The sequence below is a fragment of the Oncorhynchus masou genome, chromosome 31 (assembly GCF_036934945.1).
Source record: "Oncorhynchus masou masou isolate Uvic2021 chromosome 31, UVic_Omas_1.1, whole genome shotgun sequence".
Taxonomy (NCBI): domain Eukaryota; kingdom Metazoa; phylum Chordata; class Actinopteri; order Salmoniformes; family Salmonidae; genus Oncorhynchus; species Oncorhynchus masou.
Window position 1 is genome coordinate 78380590 of NC_088242.1, and position 14650 is coordinate 78395239.

Here is a 14650-nt window from a genome sequence, read left to right on the forward strand (position 1 = left end):
TCACAGACTCAATGACAATTTTTCAATCATGGCCTGTTTATATATTCACTTTCACACTTAAAAGCACAAGAATACAGTATAAAACACACCATCCATCAGTATTTGGTTTTACTAGAGTAATTTGGGGCTGTATTTGCAATGTCTGTCCTCTTTATAGAAGCCAACCCAGAGATGTCCAATTTCATGTGTACCACTACAGATCACTGTGAGGCAACTGTGAAGTCCATTTTGATATCCCCGATGCTGGGTTCAAAGGTGAAACTATAAGACACTGAGGCCCTTCCATCCCCTGAGCTCTCCCATGGGGACCTGAAGAAGTACACGCCTTGTTTCCGATGGAGACTCCATTCACAGGCACCCTACAGGGGAATAAAGAGGGGTTCATTTACTATACAACCATTTTGGATCAGTGAATTTATTTAACCTTCATCAGGGATTCATACTGAATTACAATGCATTAGTAGTATTGAATGAGTGATGTTAGTACCTCTTCACTGACTGGTCTCGTCAGGCCCATGCTAACTTTGATGTCATCATTCAGTTGGTACTCCATCCACAGGGCCACACCATGGCAACGTCCCCTCCTGTACAGAAACACAAATGGTGTTGGGGACCATTTGGAATGCCGTTATCAGAGGATATTTGAGAATGTGCTCTGGCTAGGAGATAATGACAATTTACTTACCGGTATGAGAAATAAAATTCTGACCAAAATAAGAGTCCATACCTTGTAAATGGTAGTGATCCCTGACATCTGATTGGCTGTTCAGGAACACACTGTAGGAAGTCAAAGGTCATGACAGCTCTGGGCTGGGTCAGGGCCCGACACGGGTACTCCCATAGGGGCTGTGGCTCGGCCTCATGGGACTCACGGAAATCCAGAGACTGCTGCGCGAGGAGCGTTAAAGAGGTGCACTGCTGTGAGTGAAAGCTAATGAATAGACTAGAGCAGTGCCCATTCCCATTGCTATCTTCGATCACATTGATAAGTGTATTTTTCTCCATTCACTTAAAGGTAGTTTAAGTTCATATTGAAAGAGGTGGATTCTAACCTGAACCATCTCATCCATAGGTCCAACATCAAAGCCTTCACATGTACCACAAGGAGCTCTTATCCTCCACAGATCCTGACAGAGGTTGAGTGAATGAGAGAGGCACAAGTTCAAAAGTTTACTTTTCATTTTGCTACAGATGCCAATATCTCTTACCTGAAACTCCACAGCGACCATGCACAGAGTGGCAGAGCAAGGCAAGATGGTGGCATTGGGTGTCAGCAGACGGACCAGGGCAGTACGACAGTACCAGAAGTACAGGGAGTGCCAGGGCAGAAGACTGGTGCTGAAATAGGGCTCACCTATCAACACTGATATCTAGGGGACACATGAAATAATATAAATACATTAATCAAATAAAAGCAGTAGAAAAGAGTAACAACTTTTACAAGTGTAAAATAGTGTCTGTACAGACACTGAGGGGATTGTAATACTGTATATCATATACAGATCACCCCCAACAGTGTTACTGTTAATACCTGTTCCCCCGCCAGGTCAGTACTGGACAGCTGGTCAGGACGAATCCCCAGAATCTGAACTCCTCTCATGGAGTTGGCATTCAGCACCTACAGAGATATACACGTTTTTAGCAACCCTGTGTTCATTGACTTTCACTAATAGATTTGAACAAAGTAACAGCTTTTGTTATGGAGACTCTCACTTGTTCAATGACCTGCTTCAACATTCCAGAGTTTTCCAAACTGAACACCTGGATGGATACAGACAAACCTTAGTGTAGCTTTGTTGGAGTCATTTCAAATACCAAATAGGTGAGTAAACATATACAAGTAAGAGCATGACAAAGTCAAAATAGTAATACCTTCTTAGCTCCAAGCATGTGAGCGAAGATGGGTAACAGACTCCCATCACTGACCCCTACGCACACGCTGTCTGGTTTTATAACCTACAATTGACAAACATCCATATTCATTATTTGTATCTAATAGTAGCTACACCATATCCATTATGGCAAAGCCGCACACACCCTGCTCTATGCCTGACCCTCAAACCTCATCACTCACACTGCGTAGAGCTCTGACGTAGCTCTGTGTGCGCTGGCGGTCGTTGAGCTCCCCGAAGCGTGTGCGTGTCCACACCAGGTGAGCCTGACAGACGCAACATGGCCGGCAAGGTGGTGCCTCACTCAACATGCCCTGTTGACTGAGAGGACACATAATAAATAAATCACACACAGCTCTGATGAAACAACCTTTACTCACCCTTCTTTGTTTGTGCAACATTAGGTAACTACAGAGTTTTGCACATCGAAGTAGTCTATAGTGTGTGTGTGTGTATAGGAGTTAGTTACCGGTCTGGCTGTAGGCTGTACCACAGGCTGTAGTCATCATGGGAAACAGTAAGGCTAAGTTCCTCTCCCTCTGCCACCCTCCTCTCCACAGGAAGGAAGTAGTCTATAGTGTGTGTGTGTGTATAGGAGTTAGTTACCTGTCTGGCTGTAGGCTGTACCACAGGCTGTAGTCATCATGGGAAACAGTAAGGCTAAGTTCCTCTCCCTCTGCCACCCTCCTCTCCACAGGAAGGAAGTAGTCTATAGTGTGTGTGTGTGTATAGGAGTTAGTTACCTGTCTGGCTGTAGGCTGTACCACAGGCTGTAGTCATCATGGGAAACAGTAAGGCTAAGTTCCTCTCCCTCTGCCACCCTCCTCTCCACAGGAAGGAAGTAGTCTATAGTGTGTGTGTGTGTATAGGAGTTAGTTACCTGTCTGGCTGTAGGCTGTACCACAGGCTGTAGTCATCATGGGAAACAGTAAGGCTAAGTTCCTCTCCCTCTGCCACCCTCCTCTCCACAGGAAGGAAGTAGTCTATAGTGTGTGTGTGTGTATAGGAGTTAGTTACCTGTCTGGCTGTAGGCTGTACCACAGGCTGTAGTCATCATGGGAAACAGTAAGGCTAAGTTCCTCTCCCTCTGCCACCCTCCTCTCCACAGGAAGGAAGTAGTCTATAGTGTGTGTGTGTATAGGAGTTAGTTACCTGTCTGGCTGTAGGCTGTACCACAGGCTGTAGTCATCATGGGAAACAGTAAGGCTAAGTTCCTCTCCCTCTGCCACCCTCCTCTCCACAGGAAGGAAGTAGACACTCTGCATCCAGTGATCCCGCCACTAAAAAGACAGACACAAACATTACTTCCTCAAACTGTATCACACATGTACATCCATGACATACCCACTGCACTTACAGGAGCGGACTGAGGGTCTGGGTAGGTCCAGCTGGGAGCCATGGAACACACAATGGAGCCGCTGGGGTCCATGTCCATGTCCCACCAGGAGAGGACCACTTGAGCCCGGCCACTGGACTGAGCTGGGAAGCTGGAGGAGTGGGACTGAGGGGCACTGCTCACTGGCTTACTGAAGTCCACACTGAGAGGGAGAGAAGAGAGAAAAGCATAAATTACCACTGAATGGAGAAGATTCATTGGGAATAAATGAATAATACATGCTTGTTCAACAATGTGCATCTCACCTGAACATGGTGCAGAGAGGCCCTAGTGGTGTGAAGCGGTGAGGGGGCACCTGACTGAGCTGGATGTCACAGACCGAGTGGGCTCCAGCACAGTGGCTTACAGCAGGAGGAGGCAGCAGTTTGCGACCATCCACCTCCATGGGTTGTAACTGTGCCCAACTCCACAACTGCTCTGACTCCACTAGCTGGGCATACACTGTGGCACGGTGGGGCACAGCCTCACAGCCCGCCTACAGGAGAAATACACATCTGCTTCACACGTCGGACTATTTCTCACAACACACACACGTGCACGCAAGCACACACAGACACACCTACCTGGACCAAGTTGAGATGAGCGTGTTCATAGCTGGGTAAGGCTCCCTCTCCAATTAGTTCAGTGTCAAACAGCTCTGTGACAAGGACATTGGCTCGAGTCTGCATGTCTCCACCTGGAGTGGAAACACATGTAGCAGACATATGATAATACAGTTGAGGTTATAAAGTTTCCCTGCACAGTTAAAGAAAAGTGCTCCAAAGTGGATGTAACTGCACTGTATGAGGCATATTTCAGAAATCTTTCAGGTCACAGTTCATTACATGGGTTATTGTTAAGGTGATTCAAAAACAAACTTTGCACTTGCCGTCAAACTTGGTGTTAGTCACACACAGGAGTGATGCTGCAGCACAGGCCATTTGAAAAGACATTTTTGAATCAGCACAACTGTACATCACATGACTGTGTGTGTGATAAGTGTGACTTACCTAGGCCAACTGTCACTTCTGTAGAGTGTTTATTGATGATCTTGATCTTGTCTGAGAAGCCATTTTTCTTCACTATTCTGAAAGCAGCGTCTGCCATGGGCTTGAAAACCTATTGGATGAGACAAACAAATCACAATTAAATTGTGTTTCAAAATCAATTCTTCCATAGAACACCTTTTCCTATATTCCATTATCCTGTCATTGATGGTGAATTCTAAACGCTATCGGATTGATTTGCCAATGGTGTGTGGGTTTCAGCAAACTCATGCTCACCTCTACAGCGTAGCAGTAGTCAGCCCCAGCTGTGACAGCCATCATGGACAGCAGTCCTGTTCCAGTGCCAATGTCCAGTACGATGACTTTCTCACCCCGGGCCTTCACTCTGCTCACAGCAGCCCTGATGCCCTGGTAGTATTTCTCATTCTGGAGGGCAGACAGACAGAGGTTAAGATACATCAGTGGTTCCCAACCAGGGGTACTAGGCCTACTGGTAAAATGCACATGAGGGGTACTTCAGGGGTACCTCCGGGGCAGAGAACCACAGAAACATACAGGGAAAGTACAAACTGTATGTTGTAAGTGTTATTTCCTGTCAAAGGAAGCATGGACACACACTCACCCTATCGTGATCGTGCAGCATATCAGCATAGCAGGACCTGAGAAACAAACCGGTGATCACAATTTGATCAGATACGGACGTGGGAACACTGCCTTAACGCCCCGGACGCTAAATCGAGCTCACCTCAAGGTTAAAAAGTGATTTGACAAAAATACAGAAAATAGTGCTTTGTATAGCTAGTGCAATAAATTAATATTAAATTATATACAAACGAAATGTTGCATTGGCGGAATCTTTTAATGGAATATAAGTGGTTGGCTTGCTAGCATAACGTTAACTACCTGGCAATCTCTTGATGGTAGTCATACTCTTCACTCTCCTCGACCCAATCCAACGCGCCTGTGGCCGGGTTGGCACGTCCGCAGAAAGTCTTCATTACGGTAGCTATATATCGTTTCCGATGCCGCGGCCTTGATTCAATATAATATATTGTATTCCAGAATAATACCGCTTTTACACTAATCCCTACCAAATTGGATTATGGCAGCATTGCTTTAACGGGGGCAGACATGTTTTTTCTCCCCCGGAATGTGAATTGGGGTGTATTCATTCCGTGAATTCTGTTGGAAAACATTTCTCAAACGGGACAAAATGGGCGGAAACTACCTGAATGTGTCCAATAGAAACTCAAGTTTTACTCCGTTAGCTTCTGTTTTGTTCGTAAACAGTCAACGGTTCCCGTAATGAATACTCACCTGATGTCACCTTCCAAGTCATATGACTCGTGTCAAATTAACCCCTTGTAATATGAGCGCCTCTGCTCTTTTTTCTGGCAGTGTATACTTGTGATTGTAACAGATTCATCAACTATTTTTCCAAGTAAAAAGTAACGAAATCCACAGATTTTCATTTAGAATGTATTGTTCATCTGAATATACATACAATGAATAATACAGTAAAATACATCACATTACTACAGGTGCCCCCCGATGTTCTGTAGGTAGTTTCTTGTGGTAACAATCAATTCAGAACATCAAACGGATTGATTTACATTGGAATTGTAATGTATTCATTAAGACCATCTCACCAGACAATATCCATAGTACCACCCTGTGAAGCTGGACAAGCATTTCACTGCATCTGCAATAACACCTGCTAAACTGTGTACAAGACCAATAAACATAGATTTGAACTCTGCAGACCATCAAGCTTGATATACAATCCACTATGCGTTGGATGGATGTATTATAAAGTTGATATAATTTATGAATCACAAGCTGTGTGTTGTGTGGATTTAAAGGCTGCAAAATTGTAGTCAGGCACACTTGGCAGTAGGTAGACAGAATGGCATGCTAGGAGTAGGGACCAGGATGTCAGAGAAGATGGGTCGGTAGCCAGCAGGAAGAGGAGGAGTGCTCTGCTCCAGGAGGTCCAGAACTGTACCCCTCACATCCCTGGAAACATCTCCCCTAACATCCAGCAACACTGACACATGCTCATCACTGAGGGGCACAGACAGAAGACCAACACAGAAGATCAACACCTGACTACTGAAGAGACAGCTGTACAAGTGTCCCTGATATAATCATGTCTTAGGAGTGAGGTCATTAAGGCAAATGTTAGATGTGTTAAAAAACATGAATTGAATTATAGGAAATTGATATGGTAAGGATTGTGTGTATACCTGATATCAGGGTACTTGGCCACCAGTCCAGACACCTCAAGCGTAAGCATGCCAGGGTCTTTAAGCCGGATGAAGTCAGCCAGAACAGGCAGTAAGGCCATTGGGTTCACCTCACTCACTGATCCCTCCACTTCCTAAACAGACACAGTGCATGCATGAACATGGAATACTGTAAATAAAATGGTGTAGTGAACAAAAATGAAGGAAGGGGTGGGTATATGTTGAGTAGGGTGTGGGTTGGGTATGTAGTCTGTGGACCGTGGGATAAAGGACAGAGCAGAGCGGAGCTGAGTGTCCCACTAAACTGGGTGTGGCTAAACTCAAGACTATCCTCACCACCAGGCCCTGGAAGAGATCCCTCAGATGCTGGGCATCCAGTGCCATTCTCTGGGCCAGCTGGCGCCGCTCCTCTGCATTCCGACACACCAGCCTCTTCTGCATCAACACCCTCACATACTCCACCACCGTCAGCCACTGACACTCTTCCTGCAAACGCTACAGGAACAGGGAGGGGTCAACAATACCATACAGAAGACTAGTATAAGTCAGCTACAGACTAATTTGATTGTCAAAGAGCCTGACCTGCCGGCAAGGTGGGCGAACACGACTATACAGCTCAAAATGGCGCTCCAGGACACCACATAACTTCAGGGTAACCGTGACGTCTCCCTGGGCCAGCCAGGAGCGAGACAGTAGTCCCTGCAAGAAGGGCTGGAGCTCTAGCAGCAGCTGGTCCATCACCAGGCGGCAGGCCCTCCTCACTGCTCGGTCCAGAGCAGCCAGGGGGCCGGGGGGAGTCCGGGAGAACCGGCTGGCTGAACGGGACGAGAGCTGCTGCTGCAAACTCTCTGTGGAGGTCCTGAGGAGAGGATAGGATAGGGGGAGAAACAGAAGATAGGAGGGGAGGGGAAGAAGAGGAAAGGAGTTGAGAGGAGAGGCAAGGACAGTCTTGAACAAACTCTATAATATACTGCATGTATGTGTATACACAGACTCACATTGATGAACGAACAGAAACAGATAGCACTGACAAAAATAAAACAATGTACAGAAGCTCACTTGAGGATGATGCAGTTGCTTATAGAGGCCAGTAGATAATGGAGGTAGAACTTGTTTTGATTTGTGCTCTGATCCCTGCGGTGCTCCTTCCCAAAATCCACAAGAGCCTCCCGAAACCTGGAAACAGAGGGAGACGGAATGAGAGACTTACATGATGGAAAGAGAACGAGGACCCCGTATTTAATTGCAGTTGCAATAAAATATCATAGGTTGCATTAGACCTTAAATGTGTGAAAAGTATCACTGATTTTGTGCCACATTCGCAAACGTACTGACATAAGAACACTGACCCACCTATTGAGGAGGTTCTCCATCTCATAGAGCCCCATCTGTATGGTCTGATCCCGAAGTGATTCACTAACCATCAGAGCCACCCGTGCATTCTCCTCCAGCATCTAAGACAACCACAACACAAACACAATATCAGTTCAACTCAATCACCGGCCTCAAAACACTCAACGTGTCGCCACAAAAGAAACACAACATTGCCACAACTCATGTATCTGCATAGAAATATAATTTAACCACATTTTAAACCAATATTAATGTAGAGGTAGTGAGGTATGTATGTTTACCTGTGTGATGATGGTTGGCAGGCTGGTGAGGTAAAAGCCTTCGTGGTCTGTGTCTGGTTCCTGGTCTCTCTGCCAGTCTGTAAGCTCCACCTCCAGGGCCTTATGCATCCACTCAGACACACTTTTCTACAGCACAATACACACTCCACTCAACCACACTTTTCTACAGCACAAAACACACTCCACCACACCTTTCTACAGCACAAAACACACTCCACCACACTTTTCTACAGCACAAAACACACTCCACCACACCTTTCTACAGCACAAAACACACTCCACCACACCTTTCTACAGCACAAAACACACTCCACCACACCTTTCTACAGCACAAAACACACTCCACCACACCTTTCTACAGCACAAAACACACTCCACCACACCTTTCTACAGCACAAAACACACTCCACCACACCTTTCTACAGCACAAAACACACTCCACCACACCTTTCTACAGCACAATAAAACACTAACTCCATAGGGACCTCCTGAGTGGCGTAGCGGTCTAAGCCATGGCATCACAGTGCTAGAGACATTACTACAGACCCGGGTTCATTTCCGGGCTGTGCCACAACCGGCTGTGGCTGGGAGTCCCATGGGAAGGAGCACAATTGGCCCAGCGTCGTCTGGGTTAGGGGAGGGTTTGGCCGGTGGGGTGTTACTTGGCTCATCGCACTCTAGCGACTCCTTGTGGCAGGCCGGGTGCCTGCAGGCTGAACAGTTGAACAGTGTTTCCTCTGACACATTGGTGCAGCTGGCTTCCGGGTTAAGCTGGTGGGTTTTAAGGAGCGCGGTTAGGCGGGTCATGTTTCAGAGGATGCATGACACTCCACCCTCGCCTCTCCCGAGTCCATTTGGGACTGTCAGAAATGCGACGAGATCAAAAATTGGGGAGAAAAAGGGGGTAAAATACAACAATAACAAAAAACTCCACTGAGACAGACAGGGATATCCCACACCACAGTGTACATGCACAGAGGCATTAGTACACAGACATACAGGCACACTGACAAACAAACAAGACCTAGTTAGAAACACAGATAGATAGGCAGACAGACAGACAACTCAAAGACCCAGAAGTCTCACCCACCCGCACACTGTGTACGTATTTGTTCTGCAGCTGTTCCAGACACTCCTGGGAGATCAGGGGTCCCAGCTCCTCTGACTCCAACTCCACCATTAGGTCTGGATGCCCCATCATATCTGAGCTGCACACATACAGTACACACTGATCTAAGTTACCAGAGTCTTCAGTAATTTTGGTAATCAACAGAAAATTGATTAAAATCTATGGTAACTTTGGTCATTTATACTTGAATAACTGAAATTATATATAGCATTAATTTGTCCATATTGTCCATGAGTTTCTAGTAGATAGATCATATGGTTCAAGAGAAAATAGCCTAATTAATGAAAAAGCATTTATTCAACAATAGCATTATTTTCAATTACCTTTGCAACTCCTCAAACTATTGACTTTTTTCACAACTGCCACCAGTTTGACACAAAAACATTGTCAACAAATACATAGACAATGCCATAATCAAATAAATAAAAATATAAAGGATATTTAATTCTCAAACTCCTGTATTGAACACCAATGGTATTATGGTTTATATTTAGGATAGTTTTTTACAGCTTAGTCATTCAATGTTTTATTTTGAAATCATCGTATGCAATTATTTCATATAATAATGGGATAAGGCCAGACAACGGGCCAGAGATAATTACAGACACCTGTGATAACCTGAAGTTCACGAAAGGGCCACTAAATACATAAAATCCTTGAAAGATACCAACATTCTGTAAGTTTACTGGTAAACTTATAAAGTTTCCAGTAATATACCCTTCTTTTGCAACCCTATTAGCACATAAAAACATATTTTGGCTCAAATTGTTTGGTCTATATTTGCTCACCTGTTGTAGATGTGTAGAACCCAGTTAAGAACAGCAAAGATCTCCCCGCTCTCCAGCTCCCATCCGCTGACCTGGCCCAGGTGTGACTGTAGACAGCGGTGGCAGGCCCGGAGGTAGGCCCTGGTCAGGTTATAGTGGGGCGGAACGCAGTGGTCCAGCAGGTGGCGCACCGTGGCCAGGTCTCCCATGATTCCGTGCTGTAGGGCAGACAGGTGGCCTGCAAGGCCAGGCCCACGGGTGTGCAGGTAAGAGACGCTACGGAAACGTGCAGACACTGCCTCTTCCAACACCTAACAGAGTACAATATCACTGTAAAGCACCTGTGCAATGCTACTGTCAAAACATAAGGAAAACCATCCATGTATCTCATTAACATAGGACCTAGGCCTATTGCATCATGCTCTATTCCAGTCATTTATTGTGATGTACATGTGTGGGCTCTTGAACGATGCTCAACCCTATCATTGAATCTCACAGTATTCAATTAGTGTACATTCAAGTCTAGACATACTTGGAAGAAGCGCTCCCTCCAGCAGCGTGGCCGTCCAGAGGGAAGAGGCCTGCTGTGCCCCCCTACACCTCCTCTCTCCTCCAGCATGGCCTGATCCAGTGCCTCCTCTCGCTCCACAATCCTCACAGCAGACACAAACGGCGTAGGGTTCTGCCGGGCTAAAGCCAGTCCACTCCCCACCACTGCCCACAGCTCCTTCCCCAGAGCCTCCACCAGCTTTCCAACGCCTGAGAAGTAGTTCCTGACCAGCTCCTCATCCTGGGCACTGAGGGCTGTCCCAGGGGCCCCTGCTCCATGGAGCTGCCACAGGATGTCATCCTGCCAGCACTCCAGCTCCATCAGACGTGCGTGGGCCTCCAGGAGCCGGCGAGATTCTACCAGCCTCTCTGTCTCCGATACCATGCTCTGTACTGACAGGTAACAAGGGAGACACTGTAGTTTTAGCCAAGTTACAGATTGACATAGTTATTAAAGTTTTGGCTGGAAGGGAGTCAATTATTCCTTAAGGAACAGGATATGTGCATTTATGGGAGTCTCTCTGAAGATTCAATTAAGTTTTATTTGAACAGATTCATGAAATATTTTCCCAGTTGTGAAGCTACAGAACCATGGAAGCTGTTGGGGCAGTCTCACCAGAGTAGAGGCGTGGCAGGTTGCTAACAGCAGCAAGGAGTTGACAGTGATTGACAGAGACTTCTCGCATCATCTCCAGAGCCTTGACTCCCTCTGCGTTTCTGCTGGACTCCACCCCTGCCTTCCCCAGGGCACGGGACACCTCTTTCAGCTCTTCCCGGGCCTCACGAAGCTGCTCCAGACCCCAGCCCACCCCCTCTAGGTAGGACTGGACCACTGACTGGAGGAAAGGCAAGATATGTAGGATCTCACAATCAGAAAATCAATCAAGGCACAAGTGGAAGTGCCATATAATAATAATTTGTTGGGTGCTTATATTTGTCCTATTTCATGTACAAGTATGTATTATACAAATGTGTGAATTAGAAATGTTTTTTTTTTGCATATACCAACTCCCCCGAGACACCCTCGGAGAGTGGTGGTACGGCCAGGGTCTGCCATTATCAACGGCGACCCTTGAGCTATGAGACCAGGGCTGCCCAACCCTCTTCCTGGAGATCTACTATCCTGTAGGTTTTCAGTCCAACCCTAATTTAGCGTATCTGATTCAGCTAGTTAAGGTCTTGTTGAGCAGCTAATAAGTAGAACCAGGTGTGTTAAATTAGGGTTGGACTGAAAACCCACAGGACTGTAGATCTCCAGAAAGAGGGTTGGGCAGCCCTGCATTAGGCCATCAACAGATTTTTCACCTTAACATATATTATGTTAACATAGACACAGATTAATAACCTGCCATCACATAAACATTTTGAAAAATCAATTTCTCCCTCAAGTTTTTAAAATTTCATGTGGAAAGTGACAATAGCCTCTAGTGAGAGCAGGTGTGTTTGTCGTTACAGAATACCTTGAGTCTTGACTGGATGGACGAGGTCCTCTGGCTTTCCCTTTTGCGGTACTGTCCTAACCTCTCCAGATGCTCAGGGCGACAGAACACACCCGATGCCCACTTCAGGGCCGCGCCCCTGGCCAAGCTCTCTGCCCTCTCCGCCTCTGGCCACACCTCTGGGAGCGCTGCCGCATCGGTCAATCACACAAAAACAAGCTCAATTCACCAGACATTATGTGACAGGAGGATCCACGTGAAAGTATATATCTCTGTCTATCTTTATAGAATAAAATCCCTGTTTTGTTCAGCTTGTATGTGTGTGGGGACATGAGTGATTATGAGTCAATGGAGAGCAGCACAGTGTGTTAATCTGTGTGTGTGCGTGTGCAATTTAAACAAACAGCTCTGTCTCACTGGTGGTCATGAGACAGAGCTGTTTACTACAAGCATTAAATGTGACATCAGCATTTCTGCTGCACAATAAACCTATGGAGAATGAGACTAATGTATTCGTTAACAGCACCATCATGCTTGAAATACAGAAAAGAATACGCTTCCTCTGTCTTAAACACAGAAACAATTCAATTTGGAGAGGATGAAAGATATACATGCAAATGTATTACAATCTATTATTTCCTCTGTTGTGAGTTAGTGAGAAGTGGGTGTTGGTTAGAGTCAGTGGGTACAGTCTGTTTTAGTTGTTAGCAGTGTGTGTAGAGTAGACGTCTGTACCTTCAGGTTTGTCACCACCATTCTTGTCTCCGTCTGACATTTAGGTTCAGTTCAGCGGTCCGCCTGTCCACCACCAACAGTGGCCTACCCAGAGGGCCAGAACACCACTGAACGAGGGGGATGATCAGAGCCCGAAAGAGAGAGAAGGGGTGGAGGAACGAAGGCACATAACCATTGTACTGACGGCCTTCCTCTCACACTCCCAGACACATCCTCTACGCAGAGGCCGGCAGGAAGGGAGGGAGAGGGGGCAAAGAGGGGGAGGGCAAGAGGGAGGGGACTCCAGCCAAAATACAAAATCCAGATGGATGGGGGGAAAGGGGGAGAGCTAGGGGTTATGGTCTTGTTTCGAAGAGTGCCGCTCCTTGTCTGAAATTATTATTTTCCTTTACGGGCAAATTCATTTTATACATACTCGTTGATAGAAAAATGCATGCATACAGTACTTACCATTAGAAATTAAGGGGAAAACTCTTCCATATTTGTAAGACATTGTAGTTTGTAAAGCAGCTCAATACAATGAGCAAATGATGTACTGACCTTAAGCTGTACATTGGTCTCTGAGGAGCGAAGTCCCAGTAAAGTCCTCTGATCCTCCACAGCTGTTGAGATCTGGGACAAACTAGGGACGTTTCACAACTGCTACCTCTAAAGGGAGTTTGTTTATTTGTGTATCAGTCAAAGCCTCTGACCTCTCCCCACGTCTGTGTTTACATCTCCTCGTTTCCTGGACCTCTTCAAAACACACTGAACTATGCCAAGTGGCCCAAACACTAGCCAACAACAGCCTCAGTGGGGGTATTATTACAGCCTTGGTATTCGTGATGGGATTTCTTACAACTATTTTCCTTTCCAGTTTGTAACACAATCCAGTTGATGCAGCTTCCACAAATCAGTGAGGCAGTCAATTAGAGTTTATTTGATGTAAAGCCTCCTGCACCATGTCTTTAGTGGTTCATATGCCAAGTACCATAATGGGTTCAGGCCAGGTATCTAACAAAACAAAAGACTAAGAGAAACTTCCCAAATATGACAGCAACAGATTGGGAAGAGGATGTTATATTGTCTCCTCTCAGGGTGGGACTGTTGTAATTTCAAGGCCAGTGCCCCATTGTTCTTACTGTATCTTACTGACCACCCGGATCACTAAAGTCACTGGATGTCTATCATTACTTGCCCCACAACATTGGCCTTGTGTGCACTGGGCATCTCACCACTCATGTCAATGATATGCTAGCTATATGCCCAGTATACATACCAAATGGCATCATATTGCCTACAAAGTGCACTACTTTTGACCAGGTCCCACATAGTACACTACATTTTAGAACAAGGTGCCATTTAGGACCCCAGTTTGCTGGCTGAACACAACACTTTGAGGCGTGGTCTGTACAGATGTGTACCCCTGTGCCACTCCTCCACTGTCATCACCTTGAGCTGAGAACAGCCCCACCTCCACCCAGAGGGGCTCAAGGGAACAGGAAGTCTATTTCTGTAGTAGTAAACCAAACACAGGGAGTACTTCCTGTCTGGCATTCCTGACCTGGGCTGAGTTCCTGCTCCACTTCAACCCCATTCACTTAAAGGCCCAGTGCAGTCATACATGTAATTATCCTGTTTAATATACATATTTCCACACTAGGTGTTTGGAATAATACTGCGAAATTGTGAAAATTATTTTGATGCCCTTTTAGTATAAGAGCTGCTTGAAAAGACTGCCCAAAATTTCAGGCTGTTTTGGTGGGACGGGTTCTTTGCCTGCCTGGTGACATCACCAGGTGTCAAATCAGTTTATGTAAACTGTGTGGTTTGAGCTCTGAATACCGAATGGCTGACAGCCATGGTATATCAGACCGTATACCACTGGTATGACAAAA

At 46.0% G+C, this 14650-nt stretch overlaps 2 protein-coding genes across 4 annotated transcripts; both read right to left on the reverse strand.

Moving 5' to 3' along the window:
- Positions 1 to 16: 16 nt before the first annotated feature.
- Positions 17 to 5436, reverse strand: prmt7 (protein arginine methyltransferase 7). Its single transcript, XM_064952074.1, has 17 exons — positions 5178 to 5436; positions 4897 to 4933; positions 4551 to 4700; positions 4278 to 4386; positions 3852 to 3964; positions 3534 to 3763; positions 3250 to 3430; positions 3045 to 3172; positions 2075 to 2213; positions 1873 to 1956; positions 1714 to 1761; positions 1532 to 1618; positions 1209 to 1370; positions 1053 to 1127; positions 728 to 888; positions 488 to 584; positions 17 to 359 (listed from the first exon to the last, which is right to left on the reverse strand). Exons 1-17 carry the CDS (start codon positions 5270 to 5272, stop codon positions 201 to 203), a joined length of 2055 nt encoding a protein of 684 aa, XP_064808146.1. The 5' UTR covers positions 5273 to 5436; the 3' UTR covers positions 17 to 200.
- Positions 5437 to 5731: 295 nt separating this feature from the next.
- Positions 5732 to 13446, reverse strand: exoc3l1 (exocyst complex component 3-like 1). Of its 3 annotated transcripts, none has more exons than XM_064952076.1 (14): positions 13314 to 13446; positions 12774 to 12857; positions 12060 to 12226; positions 11216 to 11435; positions 10583 to 10992; positions 10072 to 10361; positions 9245 to 9362; positions 8155 to 8280; positions 7874 to 7974; positions 7580 to 7696; positions 7103 to 7379; positions 6857 to 7015; positions 6521 to 6654; positions 5732 to 6338 (listed from the first exon to the last, which is right to left on the reverse strand). In XM_064952076.1, the coding sequence occupies exons 2-14, from the start codon at positions 12811 to 12813 to the stop codon at positions 6152 to 6154; spliced, it is 2346 nt and encodes a 781-aa protein (XP_064808148.1). In that variant the 5' UTR covers positions 12814 to 12857; positions 13314 to 13446; the 3' UTR covers positions 5732 to 6151. The 3 variants fall into 3 exon arrangements, with proteins under 3 accessions (XP_064808148.1, XP_064808147.1, XP_064808149.1); XM_064952075.1 differs by having other exon boundaries at positions 12774 to 12988; positions 13314 to 13445; XM_064952077.1 differs by lacking the exons at positions 12060 to 12226; positions 12774 to 12857; positions 13314 to 13446 and having other exon boundaries at positions 10583 to 10987; positions 11216 to 11304.
- Positions 13447 to 14650: the final 1204 nt, after the last annotated feature.